The following is a 26,291-nucleotide window of genomic DNA, read 5'->3' as shown; positions in this document are numbered from 1 at the left end:
CATTTCGTAGTGTAGATGAAGTTCTAGATTAGGGAGTAGTATCTGTAATGTGCTCTCTGAGCAGTTAATTCTTAAAGTCACTGTTTTTCCCTGACAGCTTCTCTTGAGCCCAAATCAAAGGATCTTAAAGCAGGCTTTACCTTGGGTATAGGGAGTATATGGAGTGCATTGGCAGGTAGGTAGGTTCAGGGTTAAGGCCAGGAGCAGACTAGACTCAGGAGTCCTCTCAAATGAGGGTACATAGCAACATGAGTCCAACTGTAGCAAAGCCTCACTTCTGATCACGATGCCCTTGAGGCTAGCTGCTGTGTGTAGGGGGCTCTGTTTGAGGGCTGGAGGTCCTTTGGTTTGCTCCCTGATTCTTCTACACTGTCATCCTCTTCCAGCTTCTACCTGTGGGATTAGAGAGTATTCTTACCCCTAAGAAGTATTCAACATGATCTGTTAGGATGCAAGAAAAAGGGGCTCCTGGGTGGCTCAGTCAGTTAAGCATCTGTCTTCAGCTCAGGTCATGATCCCTGAGTCCTCGGACTGAGTCCCGCATCCAGCTCCCTACTCAGGGAACCTGCTCTCCCTCTCCCTTTGCCCCTCCCGCTGCTCCTCTGCACTCCCTCGCTCGCTCGCGCGCTCTCTGCACTTTCTTGCTCTCTCCAATAAATTAAAAAAAAAAAAATCTTTAAAAAAAGGATGCAAGGAAAAAAATATTAAAATGTTGGTTTATATTTTTATCTTTTTAAAGTTACTTTAAAAGTAAATGCTTTCTAATGTATGTGTGATATAGCATGTGTGTAATTTATAGGTAAAAATACATATTTTGTCGTTAATGCCCAAGTATATTTTTATTTATAAAAATATGTGATTGAAAGTTTCTGAGAACATTGCCAGAAGTAGTAGGGAAAGAGTTTCACAGCTGAGCTCTCTTGTTCCTGGTGTTTGTTGTGATGGTCTCAAGCTAGTTAGGGTACTATCCCGTGTGCCCACTATGGCAGATCCCACTTTTAGTTCGCCAGCATCATGAATCACACACAACCTAGAAGCAAAAACAGGCTAGAAACTTTGACACTTCTCTTACTTGCTCCTGACCTGTGAAAATTTCCTACTCTACCACTCTGAGCTGGAATCTTTTCTGTGGCTCTTCGGCTGAGACAGCCTGTCTTTTGCCAAAGTTAAATTATTTGGGATCTTCTTTGTCTACATTACGGAGTTGGTGGTTTGGTTTTGATCAGTTTTTGTATCAGTTGGGAGTCCTGATGATGTATCATCCAGAAATTTCTCACTTTTTGTTTTTTTGGTGGTAACTTTTCCTAGCACAGCTAAATGGTTTTTTATTCTTAATTATTTTGGTGTCTGTAATTTCAGTAAAATTTTTCAAGAGAAGGAAAATAAACTTTCTGAAAGGTTCTGTATGCTATCTTGAAATCAAATGCCTGATAAGTTTCCTTAGATATTTAAAAAAAAAAGCCAAGAATATTTATCACTTTATTTTTTTTTAATTTTTTTAAAAGATTTTTATTTATTTATTTGATAGAGATGACAAGTAGGCAGAAGGCAGGCAGAGGGGGGGGGAAGCAGCCTCCCCACTGAGCAGAGAGCCCGATGTGGGGCTCCATCCCAGGACCCCGAGATCATGACCCGAGCCGAAGGCAGAGGCCTAAACCACTGAGCCACCCAGGCTCCCCGAGAATATTTATCACTTTAAAACTAATGTTGAGGGAGCACCTAGGGGGCTCAGTCGGTTAATCGTCCACCTCTTGGTTTCAGCTCCGGTCATGATCTCGAGGTGGTGAGATAGAGCCCATCATTGGGCTCCATGCTCAGTACGGAGTTGGCTTGAGATGCTCCCCCACCGCTCCTCACATGCTTTCTCATTCTCTCTCTAAAGTAAATAAATAGGGGCTCCTGAGTGGCTCAGTCGTTAAGCCTCTGCCTTCAGCTTACTTCATGATCCCAGAGTCCTGGGATTGAGCCCCACATCGGTTCCCTGCTCAGCTGGAAGCTTGCTTCTCCCTCTCCCCACTCTCCCTGCTTGTGTTCCCTCTTTCGCTGTGTCTCTCTCTGTCAAATAAGTTAATAAATCTTTAAAAAGAAATAAGTAATAAAATCTTACAGAACTTTATTTTTAAAAAAACTAATGTTGAATCTTTATGTAAAGCTTTAAAAATATTAAAAACTCTCACCTCTCCTCGCTCACTTCCCTCATTTTGTTTTAATATAGATCTAGAAAAAAATAAGCTTTCCAAGCGCTGGTACATTCTTGGGTGGGTCCTAGCTTTATTTATTCTGCTACTTTCGAGTACCTGCCACAGGCTAATGGTTCTTTAAAAGGGCATGATTAAGACGACTAAAGCAGTAATCTCTGTTCTTTTTTTTTTTTTAAGATTTTTTTATTTATTTGACAGAGATCACAAGTAGGCAGAGAGGCAGGCAGAGAGAGAGGAAGGGAAGCAGGCACCCTGCTGAGCAGAGAGTCGGATATGGGGCTTGAACCCAGGACTCTGGGATCATGACCTGAGCTGAAGGCAGCGGCTTTAACCCACTGAGCCACCCAGGTGACCCAGTAATCTCTGTTCTTAGTTTTAAGCAGTGAAGGAGGGTAAATAAAAACACTACTAAAGTAAATGTTCTAGTAGTATAGAGTAAATGTTCTAGTAGTATAGATAGAATACTATGGGAACATCAAGGAATGAGTGATTAATTTTATCTATATAATAGGATAGCTTTATTCACAGAAAGCATGTTAGTTGAACTGGGGCTTGAGGAATAAATTTTTCAATGGGTGGTAAAAATACAAAAGAAACATTCTAGGCAAAAGAAAAGGCATGAACAGAGCTGTAAGGATAAAATTTGGGCATGTTCCAAGAATGGTTTCTTGTTCAGTGAGGGAAGAACAGAATATTTAATAGTGAAGGGTAGAAGTGGGTGTGAAATCACCAGTTGGATAACCTGGTATGGCTTTTAAATGTCCTCAGAGACTCTTATCACCAAACGGATACTATTTGCCTTGCCTACCCAGTTGTGTAGTCACACTGAAATAGGAAAGTGGGATTAGTTGTGGGGGTACACTGAAATAGGAAAGTGGGATTATGACAGCTTTGTATCTGCTTCCCAGACTTGTTATCTGTTGGGGTCATGATGGGAGATGAGGAAGAAAAAGTGGTATAAAAAAAAGTGTGGATCAAACAAGATTGAAATGACACTACAAAATATAATATATACAAAACCTGAATTTAAGTTTTTAGAAACATCCCTGTCATTAATTAAATTAAATTATTATTAGCAATAATAATATTAAATTATTAAATTTAAGAAAGATATCTAGAGCAAAGAAATATACCTATAATACCTATGTAGTTTTGTTTTTCTTTTGAAATATAGTACCATTTACTTTCACTGTGAATGTTGACCTGAAATTGAACTTCTTTTTTTTAAGGTGGTGAAAACAGTTGGTTTGCGTGAAGTTTGGTTTTTTGGGCTGCAGTATGTGGACAGCAAAGGTTATTCTACATGGCTTAAGCTAAATAAAAAGGTAAAAATACATATAAAATTCAGCTGATAATTAAATTACTTTGAAGTTATTGTGATCATGAATTTGTATTAGAAAAGCTCAGGGTCTGTCTGAATTCAGTCAGACCTCCTTTTACAATTATCTCAATTATTAAACGTTTCATGTCTTTTAATTCAGTAAGTTACCATTAACTCATCTTAGAGAAATGTTCATTCATTTTTCCTGTTTGAAAACTTAACACATAATAAATATGAGGTGTAACTGAGTACTTTGATTTTGGCTCAAACATTACAGGGTAAACTTCTTAGGGAAAGTTTCAACTTGGTTATTAGACAGGACCTGTGAGTTACAGATCACGTTCATTAGCGCATAGAATCTTTTTTTTTTTTCACATATCCAATAAGTTGAGAATCTTACACACTAGAGTCTTAGTTATGGATTTAGAATCTTATTTGGGTTTTACATGCTACTTTCTTCTAAAAAAGAATTTGATGTGAATTTAGGATTTTTGTCGATTATGCTTGAAATTACTGTTCCAGGTGACACAGCAAGATGTTAAAAAAGAGAATCCTTTACAGTTCAAATTTAGAGCTAAATTCTTTCCTGAAGATGTTTCTGAGGAATTAATTCAAGAAATAACCCAGAGACTTTTCTTCTTGCAAGTTAAGGAAGCTATCTTAAATGATGAGATATATTGTCCACCAGAAACTGCAGTTCTTTTGGCTTCCTATGCTGTCCAAGCCAAGTATGGAGATTATAATAAAGAGATGCATAAACCAGGATACCTGGCTAATGATAGACTCCTACCCCAGCGGTAAGTGAAAATTGTTTTTTACGTTAAATTGTCTGAAAAAGAAATTTATAAATAGATTAGGACAATTTTTTAAATTGTTAGAGTATATTCTTTTAGAAGCCATGACCTGTAGCTGCATAGATTTCTATATGCTGTAATTATTCAAAGTTTCTACCTCTTCTCCTCATTGCCACGGATAAGCGATAAATGGAGGTAGTGGTAATTTGGGTTTGGGGGAGGATGTGACTATTGTTGCTTGATAAAAATTCTCACTAAAACAGGCAGATAGATGGTTCTTAAATGCTTTGTAAGAAGTGCCATGCTTGGGAAAAATAGAAAGTCAGATGAAAAAAGCAACTAAAGTCCTAGAAAATAGTAATATTTTTTAAAAAGATTTTATTTATTTATTTGACAGACAGAAATCACAAGCAGGCAGAGAGAGAGAGGGTGAAGCAGACTCCCTGCTGAGCAAGGAGCCCAATGTAGGACTCGATCCCAGGACCCTGAGATCATGACCTGAGCCGAAGGCAGAGGCTTAACCCAACTGAGCCACTCAGGTGCCCCCAGAAATGTAATTTTAAACTATCCAATAAAGCTGGAGGAGGAAGGGGGAAAAAAAATCAGACGGGAGAAGTGCCATGCTCTATTTCCTCTGTAGAGTTAGAATTCAGTTTCCAGCTTTTTAAAAGTTTGTTTTTGTTTTGTTTTTAATGTTTAATTAAGTAGTCTCTACACCCAACATGGGCTCATATTCACAGCGCTGAGATCAAGAGTCTCATTTTACTCCAACTGAACCAACCAGGCACCCTTAAAAGGTGTTCTAAACTCAGTTTTCAGACTCCTAGTCTAGTGCTCTGTCCTCATATGCAGTATATTGCTGCTTCTGTAATCGTCACTTTAAAATAGCATGGCATAGGAAGAAATCATTAGGCAGAAGACCTAGAGTTTGAATGTTAGTTCTGCCCTTTACTACTTAGGTGACCTTACGTGCATAATCTGAAATCTCAGCCTCTGTATCTGAGTATGCGAAGTGGGGATAGTAATCCTGCTATCCTACCTTACGGTTTATGACTATGGAACAAGAACTGATTGGTTTATAGTTTTAACCGTAAAGTGTGGTACAAGTGTTGGTTGGTAGTAGTATTTATGAGATCTGAGAAGTACAGCATCAAATGTTACTTTAAAATATCTCAATTCATAATTAGAATTGCACACTAGAATGTACATGGAGATCTTTTTAGAACCTGGGAAGAAAGTGTTCCTCTCTTAGTCAGAATTCCTGAATTTTAAAATTTCTGTTCAAATGCAAAATTGTGTATTAGTAACCTAAATTTCACAGTTGCAATACTTAACAGTATTTAAGCTGTTAGATGGTAGTTTCTTTTTCATAGGTCATAAATGTGAAAAAGGGAGACTACTTCATGTCCACTTTTATTCCATTTGGTTGTGGGCATTAATGTTTATTTTTGTGGAGTAAGTTGAGTTAATATATGCTTTATAAGGTATCATTAAGCACAGTAGCTTTAATATTTGATGATTAAATGTTACACTGTTTATTACTGTTACACTGTAATGCTGTTGCAATGATAGTTTTCTTGGAAGGTAAAATAATGCATACTGTTCACCAAAGAATCAGGAATATGAGACACCTGTTAGCCTCTAAGGTTTAATTTTGATTCTTATTCCAACTCCAAACTCTTGGTCTCAGATTTTGTTTTAAGAATTGAATTAAAGCTGGTTACTGGCATAGTAGACTTTCGTTTCAGATAAGGATTAGTTTCTATCTTACTTGAGGTTTAATTTTTTATATATTTTTATTTTTTATTAAAGTATAATTGGCACACGATGTTACATTAGTTTCAAGTGTACAGTACAGTCCATAGCTCTGTACCAAAATTGAGATATAATTTGTAAAAGGCACAGCAGGTTAGGTTTTAAATCAGCATATAAGGTAAATATTATATATAATCAAAATTGCCCTTGAAATTTCCTAATGGTTCATAAAAGAATAGGCGTGTCTTGTCTCAGGTATAACACAGATGGTGGTTCTTTGAATGTGAGATTAGATTGCTGTCTGGTTGAGCATGAAGTAATTGGCTTACTTTTAATAGTTATGTGATTTTAAAAAATACTTTAAATACTGGTATCACACTTAAGCACAATTAAATTTCTTTAATTTAAATGCATGTGTGCTGTAACCCACTTTGTTTAAAAAGAAGAAAGATAGCACATGCTCTTTAAGATTTAGTCTTTAATTTTGAAGATCGAAATAGGTGTTCTTCAAATTGGTAGCCTTTGGAGAACTATTTCAAGCTATCTAAGCTTACTCATAAAATCAGAATACTAATTTTTCTATTTAGAATGGAGGAAAGACCTTCATAGTGATTTACTTATTCTGTGTATGTGGTATAGCATACTTTCTCTCACGATCTTAAGTACCTGAGCCTGGAATTAGTAATCAGGTTATTTGGTGGCCATAAATGACATACAATTTGATGATTTTGATGGATGCTTTTAATTCTTGTAGAGGAAAAAAAAAATTTATTATATAGAAAAGTCCAGATAAGCAGTCTGTTCTCCCACAGTACATTTAGCTGTCCTGTCTGGTGGTGTACATTATCAGTTCCACCAGATAACATTGCTCTCTTCTTGGAAAAGAGCTAGATAGACATGAGTTTTTATGTGCCAGGTTTCTCACTTGGACATATAGGTAGCTGGGGTTTGGAGAACCTTTTTCCAAGATAAAGGGAAGAAGAGATACATTTTGGAGAAGATTTCACTTTTGAATCCATTGGGTTTGAAACCTCTGCAGCATAACCAAGGAAGATAGCCAGTATTCATTGGTAGGCCTGGATCTGGACCATGGAGAGCAGAACTATACATACAGTTTTGGGAATAAGCAGCAAATAGATAATTATCCCATGGGAATGAAAGAGGTGGACCTGAAAGTACATATAGAGTGGGCAAAGGACCCAGGACAGATTTTGTTTGAACTTAGTTAAAAGTACAGGGGAAGAGGCTCCTGTAAAGCAAACTGAGAAAAAATGGCCAGAGAGTGAAGAATAATACCAGAGGACTGTTAACCATGAAAGCCGAGGTGCAAGGAAACTTTAAGGAGAAACTGATGAGCAGTGTCAAATAGTAACAAAGAGGTTGAGTCTGAGGGAGTAGTGTGTCTGTTGGGTTTAACAGTAAGGAGATTGGCAGTGACCTTAGTGAAAACAGCTTCAGTGTGATGTTGGTGGTTGCAGCCAGATCATGGTGGACTAGAGGCGGTCGATGTGAGGTTTTGGAAATGAAAGATATTGAATAGGGATAGCTCTCGAAAGAGGTTTGGCTGTGAAAGAGGAAAAAACAAAAACAAAAAACCTAGGGAACCATGAGTTCATAGATGTGTTCTTTAAAAATGGGAAAGAACTGACTTAATCCTTTATTCTTTCTGCAAATATTTGAGTAGCTCTTCAGTACTGGCACTGGGCATATAGTGGTGAGCAATATGGTGTGGTCTTTGCTCTCTGTAACACAAAGAAGTAGATATGATAATATATACATGTATGCAAGAGACAGTAAATATGTCCCCATCATCAGTGGTGGAATATAGATCTGGAGAAAGTGAGGGGAGGAGCCCTGTAAAGGTGCAGACAGACAGATTTAAAGCCAAGTAGAAGGGATTGGCCTTGGCCATGAAGGAAGACTCTTTTCTGGACAGAGGAAAGAGAGGGTAGGCATTTTTGAATACTTGCAAACAGGTCATGCAGATGAATAGTACAAGTACATTATGTAAAATGCAAACAAACGAGATTTGAAATGCTGGATGTAAAAAGCTAGAACTTATATAAATCTTAGTGGCATCCAATTGAATTAATCCATATCTCCAGATTTAGTTAATGTCATGGTACCAGCAATTGGCTGCACTCATTATGCTCTCAAGGCTGATGGCATTCCTTTTGGTGAGCACCCAAGGCCAGGCAGCAAAAAATATAAAAATAAGAAAAATGTGGAAACTTAAGTCATATAAGGGAAGACAGAATTCCTCTCCCAAAAAACCCAAGAGCTTAAAAGAGGATATACTGAAAAAGGAGCAGGGCATAGTAAGAATGTAATAGTGTGTCTGAGACCTCATTAAGGAATCTATTCTAAATAGTAACTTGTGCAAGGAAAGATTACATTCTGAGATTCCTTTATACTACCAAGACATTCCTAGGTTTCATGTAGAATTTTTATACAGCTAAACAGTAATACTTTTTTAAAAAGATTTTATTTATTTGAGAGAGACAGAAATAACGAGAGAGTACACGGTCAGGTAGGAGGGGGAGAAGCAGGCTCCCTGCTGAGCAGGGGCCCAGACATGGGGCTTGATCCGAGGACTCTGGGATTGTGACCTGAGCTGAAAGCAGACACTTAACCAACTGAGCCACCTAAGTGCCCCATAAACAATAATATTTTAATGCCACAGTTTTTATTAGTAGTAATGTAGGATCTGAGGTTTGAACAACAAAGCAAAATATATAATAATCATTATATGACCCAAAGAGAACAAGTAAATAATCTGTAGTGTGTAGAGCAGGTAAATTGTGTATATGTTGAATTTGCTGATTTGATGTTAAAATATCAATAGTAGAGAAAATATGTTTGGTTACATTTGCATGAGGATCACTGGGAGGATAAAAGAGAAACCAATGAAAGATTATTTGGAGGACATGGGGTGGTAAAAAGTGTAACTTTCCACTTGTATGATTTTATTAATTTTTTAAAAAAGATTTTATTTATTTGACAGAGATCACAAGTAGGCAGAGAGGCAGGCAGAGAGAGCGAGGAAAGGAAGCAGGCTCCCCTCGGAGCAGAGAGCCCGATGCAGGGCTCGATCCCAGGACCCTGAGATCATGACCTGAGCTGAAGGCAGAAGCTTTAACCCACTGAGCCACCCAGGCACCCCCCACTTGTATAATTTTATATAAAATATTGCCTATAGAGGGACACCTGGGTGTCTCAGTGGGTTAAGCCGCTGCCTTCGGCTCAGGTCATGATCTCAGGGTCCTGGGATCGAGTCCCGCTTTGGGCTCTCTGCTCAGCAGGGAGCCTGCTTCCTCCTCTCTCTCTGACTGCCTCTCTGCCTACTTGTGACCTCTCTTTCTGTGTCAAATAAATAAATAAAATCTTTAAAAAATATATTGCCTATAGAAAATAAAATGTGACACCAAGAAAAGTAAATATGTAGAGTAAAAGAAGAAATTAAGGCTCCAGAATTTTGATTTTCTCTCTCTTCTCTAATTTTTTCTATTAATAATGAAGAAAGTCATTTTCCTTTTTTTGGTCCAGTGGCTTATTTGCTTGAAACAGTTTAATTCCCATAAACTGTCTGTATAACTGTCTTAAAAACATGTAATCTTTAAAATAATCTCAGGATCCTAGAAACTTGTTGAGATAATTATGGATTCACATGCAATTGTAAAAAATAGAGGGATTCTGTGTATCCTTCTCCAGCCGTCCCTAATGGTAACATCTTGTATAACTAGTACCGTGTCACAACCAAGATATTGATAGAGTCCACCAACCTGATTCAGATTGCATCGGTTTTATATGCAGTCATTTGTGTATGTATATGTGTTTACGGTTCTATGCAATTTTATCGTGTATATAGGTTTTTATGACAGCCATTACAGTTAAGATATTGAATGATTCTGTACTTTTAAATAAATATTAATTTTGAATCATAGAAACATTTTCATATTTTTTTTTCTTACAGTGTTTTGGAACAACACAAACTGACAAAAGAACAGTGGGAAGAAAGAATACAGAACTGGCATGAGGAACACAGAGGAATGCTGAGGTACTTGGGTGGCTGTTGTCTTCGTGTTTTTCTTTCAAGTATTTTTATATCCTAACACTTACTAGTACATCACATTATCCCCCAAAGATCATTCACTTTTTATGAATAAATATAAAGCACTAAATTTTAATCCAAAGTATTTTTGTAATTTGTTTGGTATTACTTTTACTTAAGTTATGTTACAGTAAGCTTTCTTTTAACAGGGAAGATTCTATGATGGAGTACCTGAAGATTGCCCAAGATCTAGAAATGTATGGAGTCAACTATTTTGAAATAAAAAATAAAAAGGGAACTGAATTGTGGCTAGGTGTTGATGCTTTGGGTCTGAATATTTATGAGCATGATGACAAGTGAGTAAATTTAGTTGCACAGTGAACTGGTCATTAATCAGTGATCTATATGGCTTTAATCTTACACTGTGTTTGTAAAGTTCTTTTTTGGCTTGATTACTCTTGCTGCTTCTTTTTTCTCCCTACTTAAAAGATTAGTTAATGAGACAAAGTTTTTAGATGTCATGTTTACATTTTTGCAACACCTGTAGCTTTAGCATTCTGCTCAGCGTATTTATCAGACAGGATTTGCTATCTCGTGAGTTCTGTCTGGTAATTTAATTGAAACTTATTCCCTTTATAGGTGAAGAATGATTGTTTAAATATGTCTGTCATTTGGGGTGAAATTGAAATTAACATGTATAAGAAATAGCAATGAGACAATGAAATTAATAGATATATGATTTATTATATTTGTAACTTTTTAAAGACATTTATAGGGATTTTGAATATTTTCAGACATCAGTAAAGTAGAATATCACTGTATTAAGAATAATGGACAGTGTTATTTTGTTTCAAAATTAACCAGGTGTTAATTTTTATATTATATTAAGATATATGTTAATATGGAATATGTCAGACTCTCATAGTACTTTAGGAATGCTTTATACTTTCTTTATTTGCTATGCCAGTAATGCCGCCTTCTAAGGCATTTCTCTTCTAAAATTCTAGAATTTTAGTTTCATTATTACAAATATCTAATAAGATACACTTTTCTAACACTATATACTAAGTCCAAAAGAGAGCATTTTAATTATTTTACTCTGCTATGTATTTTTTATTTACAAAGCAAGTTAACAACGCTCTATCATTAAGAAGAAAATATTTTGAAATTTTTGAAAAGCAAAAAGGACTTAGAGACTAATTTTTGTGGACCAAATCCTTTTTTTACTTTCTTTTAAAAATTATTGAATTTCTATCAGAGTACCCATTATAGATACATTACAGGTAAAGATGGGGAATATGAAAGAGAGGGGATTAGCTCAGAATGGGAGGGACTGATACGGGAGATTGGTCTTATCTCTACTGGTTCCCCCTTTTTTTTTTTCCCCCTTAATTTATTTGACACAGAGAGAGAGCATAAGTAGGCAGAGAGGGGGGAAGCAGGCTCCCTGCTGAGCAGAGAGCCCGATGTGGGGCTCGATCCCAAGACACTGAGATCATGACTCGAGCCGAAGGCAGAGGCTTTACCCACTGAGCCACCCAGGCACCCCTTTACTGGTTCACTTTTTAAAAATAATTAAAATCTATTATATTTCCAAAAGATTAAAAAAAAACCAAAAAAGTAGGGTACAACTTTAAAAGCTCAGGTTCTTTTACCAGCTCTGCTACTTTGTGATCCTGGTCAAGTTATTAACCCTCTGAAATTCATATAACTGCCAAGCTTACTTTACAAGATTGTTGTGAGAATTACATGAGGAAATTGCTTTAGAATTTTCAAAGTAACATGTAAATGTAGTATAGCATTACCTTAAAAATGCTATGTTCCAGGGCGCCTGGGTGGCTCAGTGGGTTAAGCCGCTCCTTCGGCTCAGGTCATGATCTCAGGGTCCTGGGATCGAGTCCCGCATCGGGCTCTCTGCTCAGCAGGGAGCCTGTTTCCTCCTCTCTCTTTCTGCCTGCCTCTCTGCCTACTTGTGATCTCTGTCAAATAAATAAATAAAATCTTAAAAAAAAAAATGCTATGTTCCAGCAGGCTCCTTTTTAAACTGATAACAATGACATCTGAAGAGCCAATAGGGGGCAGTATAACGCATAACTATTGAGTAAAGAAAGCTTTATGTAGAAAAATTACTTGGTGAGCTGCAGTTGATAATCTTAAGACTTAAAAGGACTATTAATAGGTAGAAATTCATACTTTGTTCTTGGAAGACTAACTAGAAAGATACCTTTTGGCTAGCATGGGTATCATAATCATTTTGCACACTGGTTATTGGATAACAGTGACACATTTGATGGGTGGTCTGAAACAGTAAAATTCATGAAAAACAAAAACAAAATTACTGTTCCATTCTGGTTCCTTGAATTTTTGTGTGCAGTGTGGCAAAGTGGTGGTAACTTATATTTCTTAGAGTTGGAAATCCAGCTCTTCCATTTATCCATACATTTGTGTATGAGAATGTCTTAATTTTTTTCTGTTGAGATACAACTCATATACCATAGAATTAGTGCTTTTAATGTTACAAATACTCATTTTTAAGCTAAACAGAGGAAGGAAATAAATTTAGTATTTAGTAACATGTCCATAATTCACATGAAAACTTACCAAGACTTTTCCTCTCTCTCCCTTCTTAAACACATTTAAAATAATATTTGTAGTAGCTTGAATCTGTGAAGAGCTAGTACAGAGCCCCAAGGGAAGTTCAATTCTACACCTTAGGTTGCTAGTGTTTTCTAGGTAATTTTAAGAAAATAAATGTAATGCTTTCAAGGCTCATGACACATCATGAAATTTTTTGATAGTTTTATGTGGCTTAATTGATCAAATTTCCCCTTAAAAGATAATAATGTCAATAGTATCAGTAAGCTGATGCATTTGAAAATCTAGCTCTCTTAAGACTGGTCATTTAGCTAATTTGGCCCCAGAATGTTTTGCACATTTTGTGTTTTGTTTTTTGCTTTTAATTAAAGGAATGCTTTCATTTTTTTAAGGTTAACACCAAAAATTGGTTTTCCCTGGAGTGAAATCAGAAATATTTCATTTAATGACAAAAAATTTGTTATAAAGCCAATCGACAAAAAGGCACCTGTAAGTAAAATTCTGTTATAAGTGTTTTCTGTATTAACTTTTTAAAAATTTCCACCATTTTGCTGTGATACCATTTGAAGAGTGGCCTTGTTCGTTTATTGATTTGCTCCTGAGAAACATTCCCTTTTCATAGTTTAACTTTCCTGCTGATAAAATAATGAATTACTAAAAATAGAAGGTTTTGATATTTTTATAACATGCGCATATTAGTTTTACTTTAATTGAGATTCAGCTGTAAGGTGATTGATGTTTATTAGGAGGTGATTGAAAATAATCACCATTCCTAAGAAGCAGTTAAAAACACTTGTTTGTTGGTAGCCTTTACAGCTATGTGCAAATATGGCATACTTACTAGGAATTAGGAAATTCTGTGACTTCTAAACTATGTAATATGACATTCGAATTCATACCGCATATTGAAATTTAGTAGAGATTATTGTGAGAGAGGCTGTCCTTCAGGAAGATTTTAAATTCGGAAACTTTATGTTTAGGATTTTGTTTTTTATGCTCCTCGTCTGAGAATCAATAAACGGATTTTGGCTTTATGTATGGGAAACCATGAACTATACATGCGAAGAAGAAAGCCTGATACCATTGAAGTGCAGCAGATGAAGGCTCAGGCGAGGGAGGAGAAACATCAGAAGCAGTTGGAAAGGTATGGAATTTAAGGTTTTGATTCCTAATTGAGTAGGTGGTTTAAAATTTAAGAATGCTGTTTCTTTTTTTTTTTTGTCACATTTTTATTACTTTTTTTTTTAAATTTATTTATTTTTTCATTAACATATAATGTATTATTAGCCCCAGGGATACAGGTCAGTGAATCGTCAGGCTGACACACTTCACAGCACTCACCATAGCGTGTACCCTCCCAGTGTCCATAACCTCACCACCCTCTCCCTACCCCCCCTACCCCCAGCAACCCTCAGTTTGTTTTGTGAGATTTAGAGTCTCTTATGGTTTATGTCTCCCTCCTGATCCCATCTTGTTTCATTTAAAAAGAATGCTATTTCTTTAACATACTCTGAGTTTACATTTTTACATTGTTTTCATCGTATTAAAATTGAGTGTTATGCTTATACTCTTAAAATGTTTTACTTTTCAAATTGGAAATCTTTGGTATTTTTGAGAAAGTAGCTTTTTATGAATTCATAGATGTGCTTTATTTTTTAAACATGCTTGCTTTTCACTGATTGACCTCGGTTTGGGTACTCTAGTAGTTTGGGATTTTTCAAGTTTGTTCTGCTTGTGACTTTTACTTAATCTTTCAGAGTAAGAATTGCTTGAATAAAAAAATCTGCCTTATTTTTGTTTATTTTTTAAAAAGTATTTTATTTATTTGTTGAGAGAGAGAGTGCACATGCACAAGCAGGGGAGGGAGGAGGAAAAGAAGACTTGGCGCTGATTGTGGAGCCTGATGTAGGACTTGATCTCACCACTATGACCTGAGCTGAAATCAAGAGTTGGACACTCGTCTGCCTGAGCCACCTGGGTGCTCCGCTGATATTTTGCTTTAAAAGTGTCGTTGACACTGTAGAACTCAAGTGAAAAGTTACTAAAAAGTTTGCAAAGCACCTGGTGTTTAATAAATAGTACCTCGTATAATATTTCTTAATATCATTAATGCATAGTCTGATTAGAAGCTGAATATAAATTAGCTTTTAATTTTCACTTAAGAAAAATATATTTGGGTTCATCTGATATTCTTTAAAAAGTAAGATATCCTAAAACATTTTCTGCATGTTAGTCCAGGGAATTCATAGTTTATTAATATGTTATTTATGCTCAGACTACATGGTCTTTGTGCCTGAAATTCAGATGGCAGTGATGTCATTTTTGGGGAATATTTAGATGTACTCAGATGAGTATCAGAGATGAAATCATAACTGATTTTTTTAAGCTAAAAAGTTATTCCCATTAAAACAAAGGGAATATTGAATATTGATTAAATTTATTACCTGGTAGTGCTTCATCTAATTCTTACTCGTCTTTATATTTCTTTATAAATATAGAGTCTTTATAGAGTCTGCAATGGTAGGCTCTTGGTAGTTAGTGATGAGAGTCTGGCTATATTTAAAAGAAACAATCTCTGGGGCGCCTGGGTGGCTCAGTGGGTTAAGCCACTGCCTTCGGCTCATGATCCCAGTGTCCTGGGATGGAGTCCCGCATCGGGCTCTCTGCTCAGCAGGGAGCCTGCTTCCTCCTCTCTCTCTCTGCCTGCCTCTCTGTCTACTTGTGATGTCTCTCTGTCAAATAAATAAATAAATTCTTTAAAAAAAAAAGGAACAATCTCTTTAGGCCCCTGGCGGTTGCCGCTGAGGGAGGGAGGTGGTCTTTCCCGTGAGCTCTCAGGTTGATCTGTCTTAAGCAGCGTTTGACATCTACTGTCATTCTAATGGAATTGTCAAAGGAGATAAAACTGGTTTGCCATTTGTATATAAGATTAAATTGGTACTACCTTAGGAATTAATAATGTGTCAATTCATGTTAGTGATCGAAAATTCTTATCCTCCCAGGTTACTTGACTTAAACTGCCTAAAGTAAAATTAGGCTCCCTTCCAAGCCTTTCTTACTTCTCTCAGTGGGAAATGTGTAGTTAACTGCTTTTGTGCTGGCCTGTGATTTATTGTCAGAATTCATCAAGGATACACGTGATAAATCTCATCTAATTTTTTCCCACATTCAAGTCTGCCTAAAAAACATGCTTTGCACATAAGGGGTGTATTTGACAGTTTTACTTTCAAAAGTTTTACTTTTTTTTATTGCTTGAAAATATTTCCAAAATGTCTTAAGTTTTTACTATCTTTTTTTTTTTTTTAAGATTTTATTTATTTTGAGAGAGGGAGAGAGCACTAGTTGGCGGAGGGGCCTAGGGAGTGGAAGAAGCAGACTCCCCTCTGAGCAGGGAGCCCAACGAGGGGCTCTATCTCAGGACCCTGAGATCATGACCTGACCTGAAGGCAGATGCTTAACCAACCAGGTGCCCCTTTTAACTTTTGAAACAATCCTAGAATACATATTCCGTGACCCCACAAAAAGAAATGCATTGTATTCCAGTGTACGTGCATGTAACAGGGCAGTCCTGTATTTTTAACTGGATGGGTTTTTTTTTTAAAGCCCAGCTGAATATAATGGAGATTCTTAAAATATTTATACTACGTTTCTTTTTAGTGGACTCAACAGTACTTGGGTTTCATGTAAATATTTCTGTGTATTCATTTGTAACAGAGCAATTCTAATTCCTCTTCAGGGCACAACTAGAGAACGAAAAGAAGAAGAGGGAGATAGCAGAAAAGGAGAAGGAAAGGATAGAGCGGGAAAAAGAGGAGCTGATGGAGCGGCTGCGGCAAATCGAAGAGCAGACGGTGAAAGCCCAGAAAGGTAGCAGTTTCCTTTTGACATTGTGTTCACCCTTGTTCCTCTTTGTCCGATACTTCCTCACTGCTGGATAATCTCATTTGTCCTGTACAATAATTGCACTTAATTGTCACTTTAATACTTAATGGAATCACATCATAAACATGTTTAAGGGACACGCAACATTCATGTGCTAGTTTCTCTCTCATTTACTTAAATACACAGGTGTTTTCATGTGAAATGACTGTAGATATTAATTTATTCCTCTTACGGTTCAGGGTTTCATAAACAAACAGGCAGGTTTAGTACTCACCAGCATTTAAACAAAAGCCATTCTATTTGATGCTTTATGGGTATGTAAATATTTCAAAGCATCTGAATATTTAAAGGCATTTTAAGCTATTCTGACTATAATAAACTCTTTCGGAACTCAGTCTCTAAATTTTATTTTGGTGTATTAAAAAAAATACACAACACATAGAAGTGGGTTGGTTTTTGGTAACACCTTGGTCAGAACCTACTTCCTGTGAAGAGTGTAACCAAAATGCTACAGTGTATAGAAAGGGTACATTTGGTTTCCAGAGTGGTTTACAGTAAATAACTCTAGGATATGCTGCTTTCAAACAACAAATAGTAGGAAGAACAGAAGAAAAAAGGTATTGAGCAAAATAAGATTTTTTTTCCTTCTTAAGCAGTAGAGGTTCGTGGGGGGGATATAATATGAAATATATACTATTTGTAAAACTAGAATTAATACCTGCTTTCCTGATAACTAGTAGAAGCAGCCATTAGTTTTATTATTCTAAGTAGAATAATAACCTTAAAGTTTATTAAATAATAACCTTATTTAAGGTTATTTTCATTCCTTACATCAGGCTACCATAGTGGGGAGATGCTCTTGAGCAGTGGGGAGAATAATTTGCAAATGGGTAACTAGAGGGGGAAGTCATGGAGATTGCTATAAACCCACAAACTGGTAGATCATTCTAATTTCAAGAGGATTGGAAATAATATTTCTGAGAGAAGAAATAGGAAAACATACACACTAGGCTTTATTCTGACCTTAGAAGCCTCACTTCCCAGAGCTAGAAAAGACCTAGAAAATTACTTAGTTCAGGGGTCAGAGGTATTAAACAGATGTGCTTGCAGACTATAACACCAAGGCAGAACTTGTTTTCTGAATTTCAGCTTCATCCTGTTTCTACTACTCCAGATGCCTTTTTCATCAATTAAAGTAGACCTTTATGAAGTGCCTACTTTGTGCTGCATTTTAGGAATACAAATAAATCGGATGCATGGGAGGGAAGACTGTGTGGTTGGCAGAAATAAGATAAATTCATAAAAATGTAAAGTGAGGTAATGTAAATGCCATGTGAATACAATAAGCAATACTTTTAGAGGCAGAATGCTGTAAAAAAATGGAATGTGTGTTTCTTTAAAAAGTTTAAAGAAATTTATGATACTGGTATATTTTAAAGAAAAAAATTGAGTGATAAAGTTTTTTTAACTTACATATATCTTTCTGAGAGAACAGCTACCTATTAAACCTTTCAATCTTATTTATTTAGGGTGCATAATAAAAATATTAATGATTTACACACAGAAAACTACTCAAGTCAAGAAGCACTAAAGAATATAAGGAAGATAGAACATAAGAAAGAATGTAGAGTATCCCTGTCAAGAAAATTTCAAATCAGTCATCTTATGACAAAGGACATCTGATTTGTTTCTTGAGGTTTTTTTTTTCTAATAATAAAGCGTTGCCAGGCTGTCCTGAAATATGCATGATTGTCTTGTAATTTATGCTAAATTCTCACTCAAATGCAGTAACTCTGGTCATATCTAAGTCATAATATATAGTAGATAAACCTTTAAGTTCTTGTTTGAGAAGAAACTTTTCTATATTTCATTAAGAACTTTTTTGAAGTCATTATTATTTGAAATGAGTTATGAATTATTAAATAGGACTATTCTACCGTTTACATTTCCATGGTTCACTTACTTTTATGATTTTTAAACCAGCTCTGAAGGTTTATTTGAGAGCCAGACTGGGATTCACTTACTGTCCTGGCAAATATCAAAGTGAAATCCCAGTAGTGATCTCATGCTTCCTCTGTACTTATTAAGCACCTAGTGTGTACGAGGCATTGTAGGCATTGGGAATACGATGCTGAACAGATAAGGTCCCTGCTCTCATGTGGCTTACATTTTATTGAGGAAAGACAGAGTAATAAAATTAAGAGATAATCAAGATCATTTTATGTTTTAAGTGCTTGGGGGGGGGTAAGCATGATAGTGTGATGAAAGCTCTTGTAGGGAATAGGGGGGCTTGTCAGTTTTATGTATACATTGTTTATATTGGAATTAAACAGTCAAGCTTTAATTCTGTCATTAACTTAGAATACCTTTAGCAAGTCATTTTAACCTCTCAATTTCCTTAGATTCCTAATTTCTAGAATGGAAGTAGATAATCCCTAATTTAATTTTCTGAGATTTTTTGGAAAGTTTTTTTAAAAAATGTGTTTGAAGTATAGCATGTATATAATAATGTGCATGCCTCTTAGGTATCAGGCTTAATGAATTTTTGCCAAGTGAATTTATTCCTGTGACTACCTAGAACAAGGTGCAGAACATTACCTGCACTAAGGAACTCTCCATTGTATCCCTTCCCATTTTTTCACCCCAAATATGACTTATATCATTCTGATGTATATCATCATAGAGTTTATTACTTTTTTAAAGATTTATTTTTGCAAGAGAGAGAGCACATGTGCATGAGCAGGGGGAGGGGCAGAGGGAGAAGCAGACTTCCTCCTGAGCAGGAAGATCCCTTCCAGGGATCTGGGACCTGATCTCAGGACTAGGACTCTGGGATCATGACCTGAGCCGAAAGCAGGTGTTAACCGACTGAGCCACCTGGGCACCCTCATCATAGAGTTTAGTCTTATTTTTAATAGTTCTGTTGAGGTATGAATCACAATACCACACAGTTAATGATCGAAAGTGTTTATTTTAACGGTTTCTAGTATATTCAGAGTTTTGCCACTTGATGCCACAATTTTAGAACAATTACATCACCCCAGAAAGAAATCCCATACCCATTAGCAGTCACTTCAAATTTTTCTGAGTCCTCCCTCCCCCAGTCCTAGGCAACTACTAATCTACTTCTAGCTCTGTAGACTACATGTGCTGGTCATTTCTTATGAATGGAATTGTGTAGAATATGGTCTTTAGTAACTGTCTTTCATGGAGCATAATGTTTTTAAAGGTCATTGTGTTGGAGCTTGTATCAGGCACTCATTCTTTTTATTTTATTTATTTTTTTTTTTTTAAGATTTTATTTATTTATTTGACAGAGAGAAATCACAAGTAGACGGAGAGGCAGGTAGAGAGAGAGGAAGGGAAGCAGGCTCCCTGCTGAGCAGAGAGCCCGATGCGGGACTCGATCCCAGGACCCTGAGATCATGACCTGAGCCGAAGGCAGCGGCTTAACCCACTGAGCCACCCAGGCACCGGGCACTCATTCTTTTTTATGGCTGAATAATGTTTCATTCTGTGGATATATAGATATATGTATATATATATAGATAGATGTAGATGTTATATACATATGATCTACACGTACACACACATATATACATACATACATACACACACACACTACATTTTATTCATTAGTTGGTGAGCATTTGGGTTGTTCCCACCATCTGACTATTGTGACTATGTTGCTATGAACATCTGTGTACTGGTTATTGTTTTCATTTCTTTTGAGTTATACCTGGGAGTAGATTACTGGGTCATATGGTAAGTTTATGTTCAACTTTTTGACAAACTGCCTAACTGGTATCTAAAATGACTGTACCATTTTACATTCCCACTATCAGTGGATCATTTGGATGACCCCTAACCTCCCAGCACTTACTAATGTTAGTCTTTCGGAGTGTGGTCATCCTAGTGGGTGTGAAGTGCTACTGTGGTTTTGATTTGCATTTTCCAAGTGGCTAATGATGTTGAGCATCTTTCCATATGTTTATTGGCCATTTATATATAATCTTCTTTGGAAAGGTGTATTTTTGCATTTTCTTCCATTTTTCAACTGTGTTGTCTTTTTGTTGTTGAGGTGTTAAGAGTTCTTTCTGTATCTCGGTACAGATGTCTTATGACGTACCAGACATATGATCTGCAGATATTTTCTCCCATTCTGTGGGTTACCTTCACTTTGAGGATGATATTCTTTGAAGCCCAGTGCTTTAAATTTGGATGAAGTCCAGTTTTGTTTTGTTTTTTTTCTTTTTAAGATCTATTTATTCATTTGGAGAGAGAGAGGGAGTGCACAGGGGGGAGGAGGAGAGTAAGAATCTTAAGCAGACTTTGTACTCAGCATGGAGTCTGATGTGGGGCATGATCTTATGACCCTAACATCACGACCTGAGCCAAAACCAAGAGTCAGAGGCATAACTGACTACACCACCTACGGCCCTGGAGTTCAGTTTATTTATTTTTTGCTTGTGCATTTGGTATCGTGCCCAAGAACAGTCTTGCTTGTTTTTGAACTGCATGTAAATGAATTCATGTACTCTTCTGCTTGGCTTCTTTTTGTTCAAAACTTGTGCCTGGAGTTGTAGTTTGTTGTTTTACATGGTAGTGTAATATTCTGTTGCATGTAGATAGCAAATTGTACTGATGATAGACATTTGGGATAGTTCTGGTTCTGGCTATTATAAAATAAGGCTACTGTGAACATTCTTAAGTGTAGTCCCTGGGTATTAATTTAGGGGAGGTATCTGTACCCCAGAGTGGAATTGCTGGGTCACTGCTACAGTTTATCGTAGATACTGCCACTGTTTCTACAAAGTGATTGTATCAGTGCTCATTCTTACCAGTAGTGAATGAAAGTTGATTTGCACTGTATCTTCATTACTTGATGATTTGTTTTACTGTCAGGGTTTCCTCTTGCGTTCTTTGTTTGTTAGTTTAGCCATTCTGGTGAGGACAGTTAGTACAGTGCATTTTCTTGATGACTGATGATTTGATTTTAAGCACTTTTGCAAATGCTTATAGCATCCATAAAGTGCCTTTTCATGAGTTTCACCTATTTTTAAAAATTGGATTTTCTTTTTTTTTCTTATTGATCTATAGTTCTTCTCATATTTTGTTAAAAGAAAATCTTTCTATGGTTTGCCTTTTTTCTCTCTCAGTGTAAGTTTCTTTTAATGAAGAGAAGTTCTTTAAGTTCCATTTATCACTCTTTCTCTTATGGTTGTGAATATATTATTTTTTACAACTTTGTGGATACTGCTTTACCTTTCTCGTTTAGGTCCATAATCCATATGTAACTGATTTTTGTAGGAGTCAGTGTTATTTCTTCCCATATGTATTTTCAGTTGACCCAGAACCTTTATTACAAGGAATGTTCTTTCCCCATTTAGCTACATTCATCACCTTTGTCACAAATCCAGAATACAATATGTATGTAGGTCTACTTCCAGACTATTCTGTTCCACTCAGCTATTAGTTGATTTTATTGTCAGTGGACACTGTTCAATCACCAGTTGTATCTAGAAAAACTTGAAACTGACATACCTTATAAGTGCATCATAGGCGTACAAGAAAGTATATGTTGTATAGTGGGAAGCACGTTTCAAAGACAAGGGCAAGTTCTTAGGCTTCCAGATTATTTAGATTTTACATTATCTTTTATGACTTTAGTTGTTAATGGTTACACATTGCATACTTGTATAAATTATTCTGAAGTTGAGAAAAGGAAAACAATTAACTTGAAAAAGTTATTATAGGGAGCGATTAAGTTTATAACAGGACAGACTAGAGCTTCAGAAGAGTTTATTATATGACAAGACTGACCTTTCGGTGGGAGTCAGCAGTCTGGATGTTCTGCATATCTCACAGCACAAACTCTTCTGTGGTATTGTAAGGTGATGCACCTCCTGATCATTCCTGGGTTGGTAATTTCTCTTTCTGTTTGCCATACTAACTGTGCTTTTCCTCTCCTCCCATCTCCTATTCATAATCCTCTTCTGAATAGAGAGCCTCTGGAAAGGAAGTTCTGGAGATGGATAGTCCTAGAGAGGAAAGTTATTAGCTACTGGGATGTCTTGGCTGCACACTTCTGTGGGTTGAGGATTTGGTAATAGTGGCTGAATGTGGTGACAAGCTCTAGTACTCTGATCTACCAAGTTGACATTTATTTTTAGCTTTTCTGTTGGGCTCCCCACTCCCCCCAGCCCCCTAGAAGCCTTGCCTTTTCAGAGTTTCTTTCCTTAGTATTTGTTCTAAGCAGCAAGAGGAACTTCACATGCTCTTCAAATTTGCAGTTTTACTGGTTGGTTAGTGGTGATAAATATTTTATCTTTTGGGGGGATGGTGCTTCAGTACATGATTGTACTCACTCAGGATTTTGCTAAAATAAAATTAGTAGTGTATCCGTGTCCCTCTCAAAGTCCTCCTGTTTCTTTATGGGTGCTATGCATGTGAACCTAAATGTTGAAGGGAGAATGAAGTTTCTAGAAGATAGCATAACCATAAGGAAAATATTAATAACTTGAACTTCCAGGATTATAAAGGGGACTCTGGCCCTTGACATCTCTGCAGAGGGTTTGTAGGATGCCTAAAGATCTGCTTCTGCAGTGTTGTCAGTGTTTCTCTGGATTTTGCATCTCTCCTCGTTCTTTGCTTTTTCTTCAGTTTTCCTAGGTAAGCAGTATCTTTCATAGTTACGTTAACATCCTTGTTTGCTAACTGCACTACCTGGATAATCTTTGGGCCCACACAGTAGTGGGGGATTTTAGGGGTGTTGGAAGGGTCATTTGGTCCCGTCTTCCCAGTATGCCTTGTAATTTTGGTTGCTTTCCCAATGTTGAGTTTGAAACATTAGGGAGCCCTAGAATGATGTTATTTAACTTTAGAGAGGATTTGGTTTTTTTTTTTTTTGCCAGGCAGAATATGTGCAGGTCACTGGTGGAGTTGACCAAGGTTTCAGGCTTTGTTAAGGTTGGTCTCTTTGTGTTTTTTCCCTCCCTGCTAGTCTGTAGACCCTTCAGGGTGTCTTCTGAAGGACTGCTCATTGACTAGGCCCCTCAATGCCAGCCGTTGACCCCTGGCTGCACGACAGTGTTGATCTTCCTGCTATTCTGTAGCCAGTTATAGCTGTTTTTTGTTTGTTTCCCTAGTTTTCTACCTCATATGTGTACATTTTAGGAGTTGGCAAACCTCTTGGGGGGAAATAGCATGCAGATTTTAGAGCCTACCTTTCTATTTACTCCTTTTAAGGATCTTGATCTCCCAAGCCTTGGATGCCTTGATAGCCCCCAAATTGCAAGCTGTGTCTTTTTAGTCTGACTTAGTATTGTAGGCCTAGGGCTGCTGTGTGCTGGTTCACTTTTATTCCGCTCCGCTGAGAATATTAAATGCTGTTCTGTTTTGTCTGTTTTTTGTGTACAAAGTAAGCAAATACACAGTATCCTCATGAACCATATTCTTGTTTCCTCTTCTTTCTTAAATAAAATGTAGTATCCTGCACGTATCCTTCTGTACCTTGCTGTTTTCAGTTAATGCACACTTGAATGTCCTATGTGTATACTCACAAAGAGATCTTTCTTACTTTTTTTGTATGATGGTATAACACTCCATTGCTTAGATTTAGGATAGATATTTTATAATTGCATTTTTAGTGAGTAATTGGTAAGTAAATTCTTAATTCTGTGAATTCTAAAAATTAATGACAGTGGAACTTCTTTGCTTTTTTTTAACAACAATATTCTTTTCCTATGGAAAAAAATGTGATACTTCATAAACTATTACCTTAGACTGAGCAAAGGAAGAAAACTCTACAACTTTTGGGATATTTAATTCATTAATTTATTTTTTACTAATTCTTGTGTAGTTACATAGTTTCTAAGCTTTGCCCATAAGAGATCATTTGGCTTACAAAGCCCTAGACCTGTCAGAAATCAAATTTATGTTCAAGCCCGACTGAGAAAGAGACTTCCCCAAATTTTATTAGCTTGAGCTTAACTTCTTGGTTCTAAATACCATATCCATCTATATCAATGCAATACTGTTAATGAGAGAAGCAGCTTATTCTTAAAACCTTAATCTTTATCCTGAAAGAGCAGATCTTCTAAAAGAAGCCATATTCCTTGGTACCCTCTTAGCATGTGTCAGACCTCAGAAATTGTAGGTCCTAGATTTTTATGAACCAGAGAGGCAAAATGTTGATGTTCTTTATCTTAGCTAATCCTTCCCTGCAGGTGTTCCAAGGGGATCCAAGGTCCTTAGAGGCGTGTTTGTTTCATAAAAATATTCTAATAGGTGGATTTGTAAACCTTTCTGCACAGGGCCAGATAGTAATACTTCAGGCTCAGCAGGCCACACGGTTCCTGGTGCAACTGTCAGCTCTGCTGTTGCAGAATGTAAGCGGTCTTGTACTGTACATAAACACGTGACGGTATTGAACTGAGTGAGGGTATGCGTGCCTGTGAAACTTTACTTACAAAAACAAGGCATTGGGTTAGTGGGCCATAGTTTTCCAGTCTCTGTTCTAACTCTTTTAACTGGGGAGGAAATAAGTAAGTCATTTCAAAACCTTCCTTTCTAGAAGAGACTAGAGTAGATTTGAAGTTTTCCGATTTATTTTCAACATTTAAAATAATTGACACTTTTGTATAATTCTTTTTTTTTTTTTAAAGATTTTATTTATTTATTTGACAGAGAGAGATCACAAGTAGGCAGAGAGGCAGGCAGAGAGAGAGAGGAAGAAACAGGCTCCCTGCTGAGCAGAGAGCCCGATGCGGGACTCGATCCCAGGACCCTGAGATCATGACCTGAGCCGAAGGCAGCGGCTTAACCCACTGAGCCACCCAGGCGCCCACACTTTTGTATAATTCTTAATCACAAAAGAGCCATTGCCTTGTCTATGTTCTTGAAAATGATATTTATTGAAACAAGTTGATAGAAAATAATGAATATTGGGAATATTTAATTGAAGATTTAACTTTAAAAGCCAAACTTACTTTTTCTTTCTTCCTTTATTGTACAGAAGAAATTTTTATTATGAGAAAAGAAGCAGTGTTATTTTCTTTTGTTTTTTGTTTGCTTGTTTTGATGAATGATACAACCTTGAGTATTGTGTGCTTTATTTTATATATTAATCAAATCAACAAGTTGGAAAGAATGATCCTAAGAAAAGTTTAATAAGTTAGCTTGATGTCCCAGTTTTAGAAGGCAAATTCTAAAATGAATAATCCTAGAATTTAGTTGTGACAACATTCAGTGTTACATACATTGTTCACCCTTATAGCCGAAGAGCCACATAAAATTTTTACATTATTTTATTGGGAATTTAAAATTTAACCATTTTTCGTCCTACCCCTCTCTAAGCCTTGCAGATTTTAACTGCAATTAACTAAATTAATTCTGACCAAGAGCAACAAAATTGAGAGTGGTAAGAAGCGTGTATGTTACAGCTAGCTTTCAAACCTTATCACAGACATACAGATTTTTAGTTTTTTCTCCTCTCTGGAGTATAGAGAAAGGGAGAATCATTTTTTTGTAGGACATTGCACCCTCTTAATAGGTGACGTTCTATTATCTTTTGTCACAAAATGTCCTTGTTTTTATTTTATTTTATTTTATTTTTTTTATATATATATATATATTTTTTAATTTTTTATTTTTTATAAACATATATTTTTATCCCCAGGGGTATAGGTCTG

The 26,291-nt window shown here is 36.4% G+C and overlaps 1 protein-coding gene across 1 annotated transcript in view; it reads left to right on the top strand.

Annotated features, from left to right (window-relative positions):
• The window catches only part of RDX (radixin), a 91,647-nt gene that overhangs the window by 26,930 nt on the left and 38,426 nt on the right, over nt 1-26,291 (top strand). The window contains exons 5-11 of the mRNA XM_082684296.1: nt 3,431-3,526; nt 4,045-4,319; nt 10,045-10,128; nt 10,332-10,478; nt 13,110-13,206; nt 13,698-13,861; nt 16,454-16,584. Of these exons, the coding sequence (XP_082540422.1) occupies nt 3,431-3,526; nt 4,045-4,319; nt 10,045-10,128; nt 10,332-10,478; nt 13,110-13,206; nt 13,698-13,861; nt 16,454-16,584 (994 nt within the window). The remainder of the gene's footprint in view (nt 1-3,430; nt 3,527-4,044; nt 4,320-10,044; nt 10,129-10,331; nt 10,479-13,109; nt 13,207-13,697; nt 13,862-16,453; nt 16,585-26,291) is intronic.

Source organism: Mustela nivalis, assembly GCF_964662115.1.
Source record: "Mustela nivalis genome assembly, chromosome: 9".
NCBI classification, from domain to species: domain Eukaryota; kingdom Metazoa; phylum Chordata; class Mammalia; order Carnivora; family Mustelidae; genus Mustela; species Mustela nivalis.
Note: the sequence above shows the minus strand (reverse complement) of the source record. Positions and strands in the feature narration are given on the sequence as shown.